The sequence below is a fragment of the Culex quinquefasciatus genome, chromosome 2 (genome assembly GCF_015732765.1).
Source record: "Culex quinquefasciatus strain JHB chromosome 2, VPISU_Cqui_1.0_pri_paternal, whole genome shotgun sequence".
Taxonomy (NCBI): Eukaryota; Metazoa; Arthropoda; class Insecta; order Diptera; family Culicidae; genus Culex; species Culex quinquefasciatus.
In genome coordinates this window covers 108,330,721-108,343,944 of record NC_051862.1, presented here as the reverse complement: position 1 = coordinate 108,343,944, position 13,224 = coordinate 108,330,721, and the positions used below count along the sequence as shown (strand labels likewise).

Genomic DNA, 13,224 nt, shown 5'->3' with positions numbered 1-13,224 from the left:
GTCCAGCTGCTGAAGAGGAAGCTGAGCTCGAAGAAGACGAGTCGGACTTCAGCGATTACGAGTCGGTCGAAGGCGATGCCGATTCGCTGGTTGAGGCGGAGGAAGAACCGTTGGTGCTCCCTCCACAACCAGAGGACCCACAAGTGTTGGTAAGGCGCAGTGGTAGGGAGCACGTGCCCCCAGGCAAGTATAAAGATTATGTGTGCAGTACCCTACCTGAAAAAGATTCCCAACCCAGGCAGAACCGTTCCACCCCGGTGATGGTCGAGCCTGACACGTACCGTGAGGCGATTGCTCGAGACGACAGCGACCAGTGGAAACGTGCGATGGATGCGGAGTTTGGAGCGCTGGTGGAGAATCGGACGTGGGAACTAACCGATCTGCCGAAGGGGAGGAAAGCTCTACGCTGCAAGTGGGTCTACAAACTCAAGACGAACTCGGATGGATCTGTCGAGCGCTACAAAGCCCGCTTGGTGATCAAGGGCTATACGCAGATCAAGGGCGTCGACTACAGTGAGACGTTTTCACCTGTAGTCCGGTACGCTACCGTCCGATATCTGATGTCGTTGGCTGCCAAGTTGGATCTCAAGGTGCACCAGATGGATGCAGTGACGGCGTTCCTGCAGGGTGACCTGGGAGAAGAGGAGATCTACATGGAGCAGCCGGAAGGATTCACGGAATCAGGTGCCCCCACGAAAGTTTGTAAGCTGCGGAAGGCGCTGTACGGTCTGAAACAAGCCAACCGGGTATGGAACCAGAAGCTGGATGCCGAGCTGAAGCGAACTGGGCGAGGGCAACACGGTCCTTATTGTTGCCGTTTACGTGGACGATTTGTTGGTGTTCTCGAACAACCAGCAGTGGGTGACCAAGCTGAAGAAGGACCTGATGGCGCGATTCCGGATGAAAGACTTGGGCATGGCGAGCAAAGTTCTTGGCATGCGAGTGACCAGAGGCGACGGCAAGGTGATGTTGGACCAGGAGCAGTACATTAACGAGTTGCTGCAGCGATTCAACGTGGCCGATTGTAATGCCGTCTCGACGCCAGCTGATCCGACCCAGAAGCTGACCAAGGAGATGTGCCCGAGCTCTGTCGAGGAACGGGAGCAGATGGCAAAAGTTCCATTCCGTGAACTGGTAGGTGGACTGCAGTATTTGGCGCTGTCAACCCGGCCAGATATCTGCTACGCGGTGAACGCGGTCAGCCAGTTCAGCAGCAACCCAGGGAAGGCACACTGGATTGCGGCCAAGCGAGTGCTGCGGTACCTGAAGGGGACCAAAACGATGAAGCTGACCTACTCGAAGCACGGAGACCAGGGCTTCGTCGGATACAGCGATGCGGACTGGGGAAACGATCCCGAGACCCGTCGATCGATCACTGGCTACGTCTACATGGAGGCAGGTGGATCGATTTCATGGAGCTGCAGGAAGCAAACCACGGTGGCGCTGTTGACGATGGAAGCGGAGTACGTGGCTGTCTCAGCTGCTACTCAAGAGGCACTGTGGTGGCGCGGACTGCTGAAGGAGCTGTTTGGTGTCGCTCAACCGGTCACGATCCACTGTGACAACATGAGCGCGGTGCACCTGGCGGAGAAGGAGATCGGCTACTCGCCCCGGAGCAAGCACATCGATATTCGGCACCACTTTGTGCGCGAGAATGTCGAGGAGAAGCTGATCAAGCTGGAGCACGTCGCAACGGAGGCGCAGAAGGCGGACGTGTTCACGAAGCCGGAAGCTGTTTCAAAATTTGTTGAAGCAAGGAAGGCTCTCGGAATTCACGGTTGAGGGGGGATGTTGGCGAAGCAACCGTTGAATTAATTATTAATTAGAATAGGCTATGACTTGGAGTACAGCAATAAAACTATTCATTCGTTGTCTAACCCTCGAACTATAAAGACCTACTGCCTTTAATGTGTGTGGTCGATGTTTGCGGACGTGCACGCAGAACACAGAACAGTTACAACTAGCGAAAATGCCTCACCTTCTTCTGATACAAGTCGCCATATTGAAATTATTTGAATAATCATACCCAGTCAACTCAATCGGAATTAAAATCGAATCGTTTTTGATAATGTAATTTTGATAATGTAATGTAATGTTTTGGTAATCAAAGTAATTAAAAACAAAAGCAAAGTAATTACACTAATTAATGGTGTTATGTTATTTATGTTAAAAAAAAAAGTAAATCTTTCCCAGTTCCTGAGGGGAACACCCGTGAAGAGTATCGGGGCCGGCATTTACAAAGCGGATTCAGTGGCAGTATTTCACTCAACTAATGTTAACATGTTTAGGTTAAAGTTATCATTCCATAGGTCGCCTCCCTAAGGTGTCGTGATAAGGTCCAGTTTGTGACGATACACTACCTTCCCTTTACTAAGCAATCGAATCCAGAAGGGAAAAGATCACCAGTTGTGTTGGTCCGAACCGGGATTTGAACCCCGATCTACCGCCTACGAGGCGGAAGCGTTACCACTAGGCTACGTGGCTCGGTCGTTATTTATGTTAGGGAGTCTAGAAATCCAATTTTTGCGTTACGTAATAAAATAACGCTCCCTTAGGCTTAACTATTTTGCATAACTATTTTGACGGCTGTGAAACCCGCCTTACCTTACCTTTCTAAATATGCATGCCTTCCCAGTCAAATCAATCCGAATTCTGAAACGGAATCTAATTAGAATCGTATACAAATTCCGTTTCAAACGCAACAACCGGTTCGAACACGGAACCGGTTGTTGCGTTTGAAACGGAATTTGTATACGATTCTAATTAGATTCCGTTTCAGAATTCGGTTTGAGTTAACTGGGTTGGTGTGAAAGGGTGCCATATTACAGCACGATAAATTGAAGAACTAAAAAAAATCTGGAGTTTACTCAGTCGTAATGCTAAAGGGGTAAAGGGGCATCTTATAGAGTTATCTACGTGCGCATGTATTGCGTGTACGTACACGAAACATTGAGATTGAGGTTAAATTTTGTACCGCCCAGCAAAACAAATGGTGTGCTAGTGTGCGTGAGCTCGGCCTTAGATAACTCTATTGGGCTGACAAAAACTTAAGGTTTTCAGCAAAATTGATATGAGCCAAGAAGAAATTGTTAAACAAATATATATATGATTGTGAAAAATTAGAAAGATGTATACATAATTATTATTATTTATGTTATTTATGTTATTCATGTAATTTATGCAATTTATGTAATTTATGTAATTTATGTAATTTATGTAATTTATGTAATTTATGTAATTTATGTAATTTATGTAATTTATGTAATTTATGTAATTTATGTAATTTATGTAATTTATGTAATTTATGTAATTTATGTAATTTATGTAATTTATGTAATTTATGTAATTTATGTAATTTATGTAATTTATGTAATTTATGTAATTTATGGAATTTATGTAATTTATGTAATTTATGTAATTTATGTAATTTATGTAATTTATGTAATTTATGTAATTTATGTAATTTATGTAATTTATGTAATTTATGTAATTTATGTAATTTATGTAATTTATGTAATTTATGTAATTTATGTAATTTATGTAATTTATGTAATTTATGTAATTTATGTAATTTATGTAATTTATGTAATTTATGTAATTTATGTAATTTATGTAATTTATGTAATTTATGTAATTGATGTAATTGATGTAATGGATGTAATGGATGTAATTGATGTGATTGATGTAATTTATGTAATTTATGTAATTTATGTAATTTATGTAATTTATGTAATTTATGTAATTTATGTAATTTATGTAATTTATGTAATTTATGTAATTTATGTAATTTATGTAATTTATGTAATTTATGTAATTTATGTAATTTATGTAATTTATGTAATTTATGTAATTTATGTAATTTATGTGATTTATGTAATTTATGTAATTTATGTAATTTATGTAATTTATGTAATTTATGTAATTTATGTAATTTATGTAATTTATGTAATTTATGTAATTTATGTAATTTATGTAATTTATGTAATTTATGTAATTTATGTAATTTATGTTATTTATGTTATTTATGTTATTTATGTAATTTATGTAATTTATGTAATTTATGTAATTTATGTAATTTATGAAATTTATGTAATTTATGTAATTTATGTAATTTATGTTATTTATGTTATTTATGTTATTTATGTTATTTATGTTATTTATGTTATTTATGTTATTTATGTTATTTATGTTATTTATGTTATTTATGTTATTTATGTTATTTATGTTATTTATGTTATTTATGTTATTTATGTTATTTATGTTATTTATGTTATTTATGTTATAATGTCCGTCCGAACGTGCATGTGGCCGCCATCCAGGAAGTTCGATGGCCCGGTCATGGAGAGCGAGAATTCACGGCGGTGGACCCCATCGCCAACACCTCTTTCAAGTACCACATCTACTACAGTGGCGGCGAAAAGGCGATGCACTGAGTCGGTTTCGTAGTGATTGGGGATCAGAAGAACCGAGTCATCAAGTGGAAGGTGGTGAATGACCGGATCTGCGTGTTTTCTTCAACTACAGCCTGATCAACATCTACGCGCCGACGAACGACAAGCCCGATGACGATAAAGACGCTTTCTACGAGCGTCTCGACAAGACCTATGGAGAGTGCCCAAGACACGACGTGAAGATAGTCATCGGAGACGCAAACGCGCAGGTCGGAAGGGAAGCCTTCTTCCATCCTGTCATCGGCAAGGAGAGCCTTCATCCTCGCACGAATGACAACGGCCTCCGTTTGGTCAATTTCGCCGCAGCCAGAGGAATGGCTATCTGTAGCACCTTCTTTGCGCGCATGAACATTCGGAAGCACACCTGGCGCCACCCGAATGGCGAATCGTGCACACAAATCGATCACGTTTTGGTGGATGGTCGACACTTCTCGGACGTGATGGACGTCCGATCGTACAGAGGACCGAACATCGACTCCGACCACTTCCTGGTAGCGTGCAAGATTCGAGCTAGGCTGTCGAACGTGTTGACCCCGCGGACTACGAGGATAGCGCGGTTGAACGTCCAGCGCCTCGCGAGCAGCGACGTTGCTGCAGAGTACAGTCGGAAGCTCGATGAGCGGATCAACGAGGACGCGCCTATGGGTAACCTGGACGAGCAATGGGGAGCCCTCCAGAGCATCGTCAACACAACGGCTACCGAAGTGATCGGCACGACCAGAGGACGCAAACCCAAAGGGTGGTTCGATGCGGAGTGCCAGCGAGTGACGGACGAGAAGAACGAGGCCAGGAAGCGTATGCTGGTACGCGCCGAAACTGTGAGCGATACAGCGAGCTGCGAAGAGCTGAGAAACGAACCCACCGCCGAAAAGAACGGGAGTACGACGAGAGAGTACTTGCCGAAGCTCAAGCACAATACAACGTGAACGATAAGCGGAGGTTTTATGCAACTGTCAACGGTGTAAGAAAGAAAGCGACGCCTTCCCTGTTATGTGCAACGACAGGGAAGGTAACCTGTTGACAGATAAGACAGCGGTAGCGGCCAGGTGGAAGGAGCACTTTCAACAGCTGTTGAACGGTGAGATGCGAGAGGGAGTCGTCGAGGACAGGATGAACGTTGAGGATGATGGAATAGCTGTGGACCCGCCTACGTTGGAGGACGTGGAAAAAGCCGTAAAGGAGCTCAAGAACGCGAAATCCACGGGAAAGGACGGACTTCCGGCCGAACTTTTCAAGCACGGGAGCGCGCGGATGATCGAGATTCTGCACCAAATCGTCCAGCGAATTTGGTGCGAAGAACAGCTTCCGACCGACTGGTTAGACGGGCTCATCACCCCAATCTACAAGAAAGGGCAAAGACTCGATTGTGCCAACTATCGAGGCATCACAATCCTCAACTCAGCGTACAAAGTACTATCCCGAATCCTGTGGAGCAAGCTGAGACCGTTGACCGAGACCTTTGTCGGCGAATACCAGTGCGGTTTTCGAGCGGGTCGGTCAACGACGGACCAGATGTTCACTCTGCGACAAATCCTCGACAAGTTCCGGGAGTACATGAGCATGAGCATTAGCATGAGAGATCACCCATGGTTGCCCTCCGTTGCTGAACAGAACCGTAATATCCTTTCAGCACTACTGATTATAGGCTTCGACGATCTAGTGGTGTTTCCCTTATCAACAGCATGTATGAATGCGCTGAAAAGATAAAACACCATGATTGCTAAAGCTAGATCAGTTGCGAATAGGTAACAGTCATTGGCCACCAACGGCGCCCGCCATGTCAGTTTGTAGACCTCGATTTTAAGGGACGGGAATGTTAGTTAGCGCAGGTTGCTACTAGGGCAGCTGATTTACTCTGTGCTTACCCCACGAGCGCCAGGAACCTGAAAACTTGTTAGTAGGATAGGGTGTTTGGTCAGGATTCATCATAGAAGATGATGATGCGACCCAAAATCATAGTGTTTGTTGAAAGGTGTTATATATTATTCTCAAGGCAAACAATCGGATGCTGCGGATGAGACATTTCCGTTTATCGGTTGTTAAATTTTAAATGAAATGGTCTAGTCTTAGACAGCCGGCTGTGGAAAGATAGAACTTAAATCATTTGTAATTAAAACTGAAGGGTTAAACAGTGTAATTTTTAACTTGAGATGATTTCACGAGTTTTAAATGATTGATGTTCAGTGAGGTACTGATTAACTTTGCGAACGACGAGTTACGATGTTTATCGAGATGAAATGGTATGATAGGGTTTTGTTGTTGTTGCACGCCGCGACGAACACGAAAAATCTTGCGACCCGACGGAAAGGGATCGCAAATCGGACTCAATCCTCGACAAGTTCCGGGAGTACAACCTGCAAACACACCATTTGTTCATCGACTTCAAGGCGGCGTACGATTCAGTCAAAAGAAACGAACTTTGGAAAATTATGCTAGAACACGGCTTTCCGGCGAAGCTAATAAGACTGATTCGTGCAACGCTCGACGGAACAAAATCAAGCGTGCGAATAGCTAACGAGACATCAGAAGCTTTCGTTACGTTGGATGGATTGAAGCAGGGCGATGCTCTCTCGAACTTACTGTTCATCATAGCGTTGGAAGGTGCTGCTCGAAGGGCAGGCGTGCAAAGAAACGGAACACTCATCACTAAATCGCACATGCTGCTTGGATACGCTGACGACATCAACATCATTGGTATCGACCGTCGTTCAGTGGAGGAGGCGTTCGTCCCTTTCAAGCGGGAAGCTGCGAAGATCGGACTGACCATCAACACTGCCAAGACCAAGTATCTAGTTGCTGGCAGAGCGCGTGACAGTACAGGTGATGGTGTTTCGGAGGTGGAAATAGATGGAGAAAGATATGAGGTGGTGGATGAGTTTGTATATCTTGGTACACTTGTGACGTGCGACAACGATGTGAGCTGCGAAGTGAAACGGCGGATTAGTGCTGCAAACAGGGCCTTCTACGGTCTTCGTAGCCAGCTAAGGTCCCGCAGCCTAAGGACGCCTACGAAAATCACGCTGTACAGGACCTTGATACTCCCTGTAGCTCTTTACGGTCACGAGTCGTGGACGCTAAAGGAGGCTGACCAGAGAGCACTTGGGGTCTTTGAGCGGAGAATCCTGCGTTCTATCTTCGGCGGCAAGCAAGTAGGAGACCGGTGGCGCAGGCGCATGAATTTCGAGTTGTACCAAGACTACAAACATGCTGATATCGTAAAAGTCATCAAACACGACAGGCTGAAGTGGGCTGGACATGTAGCCAGAATGTCAGACGAGCGGGCGGCTAAAACGATATTCAGCAGCGAACCTGGACGCGATCGTCGGCTTCGTGGAAGGCCTCGTACGCGTTGGCTGTGTGCAGTCGACGAAGATGCAAGAGCGGCCAACATTGTAGGCGACTGGAGACGAGCGGCCCAAGATCGAGCATCTTGGAAATCTTCGATTAGTTCAGCGTTGGGTCGATAGACCTGTTGCTGATAAAGTAAGTAAGTACGTCCGTCCAAAAGAGGTGCTGCAAAAAACTTATTATTTTTTGATCAAATTTTCGAACAAATCACCAACATGTTTGATAGTCAAACTATACTTAAAAGCTAGTTTTGTTATTTGTTTTTGCAAAACCGAAACGAAAGTGCCAAAAGTATTCGTAATTACCTTTTGCCTCTTGGCTTTGTTTTAGTATGTGTGTGGTCGATGTCTGCGGACGTGCACGCAGAACACAGAACAGTTACAACTAGCGAAAATGCCTCACTTTCTTCTGATGCAAGTCGCCATATTGAAATTACTTGAAAATTCATACCCGTGGTACTGCCCAGCCAACTCAATCGGAATTAAATTCGAATCGTTATGTAATTTATGTAATTTATGTAATTTATGTAATTTATGTAATATATTTAATTTATATAATTTATGTAATTTATGTCATTTATGTAATTTATGTAATTTATGTAATTTATGTAATTTATGTAATTTATGTAATTTATGTAATTTATGTAATTTATGTAATTTATGTAATTTATGTAATTTATGTAATTTATGTAATTTATGTAATTTATGTAATTTATGTAATTTATGTAATTTATGTAATTTATGTAATTTATGTAATTTATGTAATTTATGTAATTTATGTAATTTATGTAATTTATGTAATTTATGTAATTTATGTAATTTATGTAATTTATGTAATTTATGTAATTTATGTAATTTATGTAATTTATGTAATTTATGTAATTTATGTAATTTATGTAATTTATGTAATTTATGTAATTTATGTAATTTATGTAATTTATGTAATTTATGTAATTTATGTAATTTATGTAATTTATGTAATTTATGTAATTTATGTAATTTATGTAATTTATGTAATTTATGTAATTTATGTAATTTATGTAATTTATGTAATTTATGTAATTTATGTAATTTATGTAATTTATGTAATTTATGTAATTTATGTAATTTATGTAATTTATGTAATTTATGTGATTTATGTGATTTATGTAATTTATGTAATTTATGTAATTTATGTAATTTATGTAATTTATGTAATTTATGTAAGTTTAACAGTCAACTATACTTGAAAGTTAGTTTTGTTATTTGTTTTTGCAAAACCGAAACGAAAGTGCCAAACATATTCGTAATTACCTTTTGCCTCTTGGTGGCGCTTTGTATTAGTATGTGTGTGGTCGATGTTTGCGGACGTGCACGCAGAACCAAATTTTAGCGTTGCGTAATAAAAGAAGTGTACCTAAATGAGCAGGCATTCATTGGTTGGTTTCTAGCCGAGTTCTAACACAGTTTCCATTTTCTTATAGAATTCTAACAGAAATGTAGTGACATTCTGGCATTCTTACAGAACCAGCTCTGCTTAAAAATTTTGGTGCCTGGGCAACGTTATCGAGAAATTGAAAGTGAGAGTGTGTGCGTGCAACATGGAGTTAAACTTTTCAAAGTGCTATGGTAAACTTCACAGAAAGTTTAACTCCATGTTGCACACACTCTCACTTTTAATTTCTCGATTGCTTCACCGAGTAACAGCATTACACTTTTTTTAGTTCAACTATGATTACACAAAAGTGTGTAATCCTACTTGAATTTACTGCCCAGTCCACTCAATCGGAATTCAGTTCGGTTGTTGCGTTTAAAACGGAATACTTAAACGATTCGAATTTAATTCCGATTGAGTTGACTGGGTAGTACCACGGGTATGAATTTTCAAGTAATTTCAATATGGCGACTTGCATCAGAAGAAAGTGAGGCATTTTCGCTAGTTCTAACTGTTCTGTGTTCTGCGTGCACGTCCGCAAACATCGACCACACACCCGGTCACGGAAATTTCTAACAGAGTTGGTTCTGCTAGAATCCTGCTAGAATCATTCTAACAGGCTTGCTAGATTTCTGTAAGAATTTTGTGAGAACATTCTGTCAGAAGCAAATCTGTCGAAAATGATGTCATTTCGCCAAATCACGTTGGGGCGAATGTGGTTACCGCCATTTTGTTAATGAACTTGTTCAATCAAGTTTACTTTTCTCGAGAGTTGCCACGGAAGAAGCCTAATTTTTGTAAGTAAATTAACTAGAGTTTGCACATAAAAAAATTAGAGACCCCTGAATTAACAATATTCCGATTACTATTTATATCAACAGGAATTGTATCAAGATAATAATAAAAGCTCGAAATGTCCCAAACAAGCGGAATCCAGATCGCAGTTCACGGTGGCCGGGGCACAGCTTCCCATCGACGACGACACGTGGAGCATCCTAGGAAACAACAAAATTATAAATGTTCCACCACGGAATTTTCATCTGGAGACAACACCGGCAGGAAGAGTGAATAAAAGCGTCCTTTTCAACTCCACCAAAATACGAGCAACGAAGATTGAAAGTGCCCAAGTGAACAGTATAAAGTGTGTGCATATTGTAAGATGTGATTTGATTGAATAAAAAAAATAATTGGTTTTATTCGCTAGGTAAAAATCTAGCAAAAATCCAAAACAAATCTTTTTACCCAAAAAAATCCTATCCGTTTTATTCTAATAAAATTCTAGCAGAAAATTCATGCCAGCTCATTTTAGCAGGATTCTAACAGAATTCTAGCAGGATGGCTTGTCAGAATAGTTCTAGCAGCATTCTAGCAAGATTCTAACATAACCGATTGATTTCGCTGGCTCCTGCTAGAACCGGTTATTGCATTTGAGCTAGAATTCTTTAAGAATTATTGCAAAGATCTAGCAGGATGATGGCAGCGTTCTTGTAAGAATATTTTCGCTCTGTTAGAAACCTCTGAAAATTCTGTGAGAACGCCGTGACTGGGCACATACTAATACAAAGCGCCACCAAGAGGCAAAAGGTAATTACGAATATGTTGGGCACTTTCGTTTCGGTTTTGCAAAAACAAATAACAAAACTAACTTTTAAGTATAGTCTGATTCAAACTTTGTTGCTGATTTGTTCGAAAATCAATATTGCGACTTGTATCAGAAGTAAGTGAGACATTTTCGCTAGTTTTAACTGTTCTGTGTTCTGCGTGCATATCCTCAAACATCGACCACACACATAATAATACAAAGCGCCACCAAGAGGCAAAAGGTAATTACAAATATTTTTGGCGCTTTCGTTTCGGTTTTGCAAAACAAATAACACCACTAACTTTTGAGTATAGTTTGACTCAAACTTTGTTGCTGATTTGTTCGAAAATTTTATCAAAAAATAATAAGTTGTTTTGCAGCACCTCTTTTGAACGGACAGTTACCGCTCATCTGTTGAGCTGAGCAGACGTGCTTGTTGAAAAGGGCTGATCAAGTATTTTTCCTCAGTTTGTCCTTCAATAAGCAACCGCTAATCGCGGACACGCCGGTCCGGGATGGCCCGTCGGATCAATACTTTTCGGATCGACTATTCGATGATACCGAAAAACCTAGTTTCGAAGAAGTGCACGAATTCATCGCGACGGTCATCGGTCTGAAACGCGAGGAGGTGGAACGCATTCAGTGCAGCCGTACACATGGTTGTGCTTTTGTGAAAACTACCGATCTTGCGATCGCACAACGAGTAGTGGAAGAAAACGACAACAAACACGAAATCGAAGTGGAAGACAAAATCTACAAGCTACGTATCGTGATGGAAGATGGAGCTGTGGAAGTAAAACTCCACGACCTTCCTGAAGACATCCAGGAGCAAGCGATCGTGGACTTCCTCTCGGCATACGGCGAAGTTTACGGACTTCGCGAGCTCATGTAGGGAGAAAAATTCGCGTACGATGGTTTTCCATCCGGAATCTGGGTGGCCAAGATGAAGGTCAAACAGAACATTCCATCGTATGTTGTTATCGACGGAGAACTTACTGCTTTGTCATACTATGGCCAGAAGCAGACATGTAAGCATTGCCAAGATTATGCTCACAACGGCATAAGCTGCGTCGAGAACAAGAAGCTTCTTGTTCAAAAAACCTACGCTGACGCGGCAAAACAAGTACCTTCAGCCAAGACTTCTTCAACGCGCGAGTCAAAGCAGAAGAAAACGAAGAAACCAATGCAGAAATCTGTTTTCACCAAGCTCACCGACAGTAAGAAAACCCCTCCAGGGTCATCTCCCTTGGCCTTGACCCCCGCTGTCAAGCCAACCGCGCTCACCAATATGTTGCCACCAAAGACCACACTAGTACTCACGAAGAAGACCGTATCTGAGGGATACGACACGGACACATCGACGACCTCCACCAACAGCAAACGCTCGCTACGTTCCGGCTCCGGGCGAAGAAAGTGCGACCAAACGACGAGGACAACGATATGGGAGATGATGCGTTGTAAAATGGCTCAACACAGCTATTACATCGCTACTATCAATATAAACACCATCACTAACACTACCAAAATCAACGCACTGCGATCTTTTGCAAGAACGATGGAACTCGACATCATCTTCTTGCAAGAAGTAGAAAACGAGCAACTTGTGCTGCCTGGCTACAACCTTGTCTGCAATGTGGATCACGCGAGAAGAGGAACAGCGATCGCACTCAAGGACCACATCGTTTTCTCACACATCGAAAAAAGCCTTGACGGACGGCTAATAACCGTTCGTGTCCACAATACCACACTGTGCTGCATCTACGCTCCGTCCGGAACCGCTCTGCGAGCCGAACGGGAGCGTTTTTCAACAACACTCTTGCGTACTATCTGCGACATCAAACCGAGCACGTGATAGTGTCAGGAGATTTTAACTGTGTGGTAAGACAATGTGATGCAACTGGTAACAACTACAGTCCCTCTCTCCACACCACCATACAACAACTACAGCTGCAAGATGTTTGGGTCAAGCTTCACTCGACCTCCCCTGGCCCTACCTATATTACCCACAACTCTCAGTCTAGACTTGACCGTATCTACGTCAGCCCTGGACTGAATGAAGGCCTAAGGACTATCGCCGCTCACGCATGCTCCTTCACAAACCACAAGGCGGTGACCGCCAGACTCTGCCTTCCCATTCTCGGTAGAGCACCTGGCCGTGGGTTTTGGTCTCTTCGTCCCCACCTTCTCTCTAGAGAACACCTTGAAGAGCTGCAGCTCAGCTGGCAGTTTTGGACCCGTCAACGGTGAAATTTCCCGAGCTGGATGATGTGGTGGCTCTCGTTTGCTAAGCAGAAACTTAAAAAGTTTTTCTGCTGGAAGTCAAAAATCGTTTATGATGACTATCAGCGTAAACACCAACGACTCTATGCTGAGCTCCGGGTAGCATACGATGGCTATTACCAAAACCCCCGTATGCTGTCCAGGATCAAC

General features: G+C 42.2%; 1 protein-coding gene and 1 long non-coding RNA gene across 2 annotated transcripts; both read left to right on the top strand.

Annotated features, from left to right (window-relative positions):
* Window positions 1–5,441: 5,441 nt before the first annotated feature.
* LOC119766209 lies at window positions 5,442–7,918 on the top strand. Its single transcript, XM_038250643.1, has 2 exons — window positions 5,442–6,005; window positions 6,803–7,918. Exons 1-2 carry the CDS (start codon window positions 5,442–5,444, stop codon window positions 7,916–7,918), a joined length of 1,680 nt encoding a protein of 559 aa, XP_038106571.1.
* Window positions 7,919–9,719: 1,801 nt separating this feature from the next.
* Window positions 9,720–10,396, top strand: LOC119767275. The gene is made up of 2 exons (XR_005277429.1): window positions 9,720–10,009; window positions 10,094–10,396. It is a non-coding gene; the product is annotated as an uncharacterized LOC119767275 (long non-coding RNA).
* The last annotated feature ends 2,828 nt before the right edge of the window (window positions 10,397–13,224 follow it).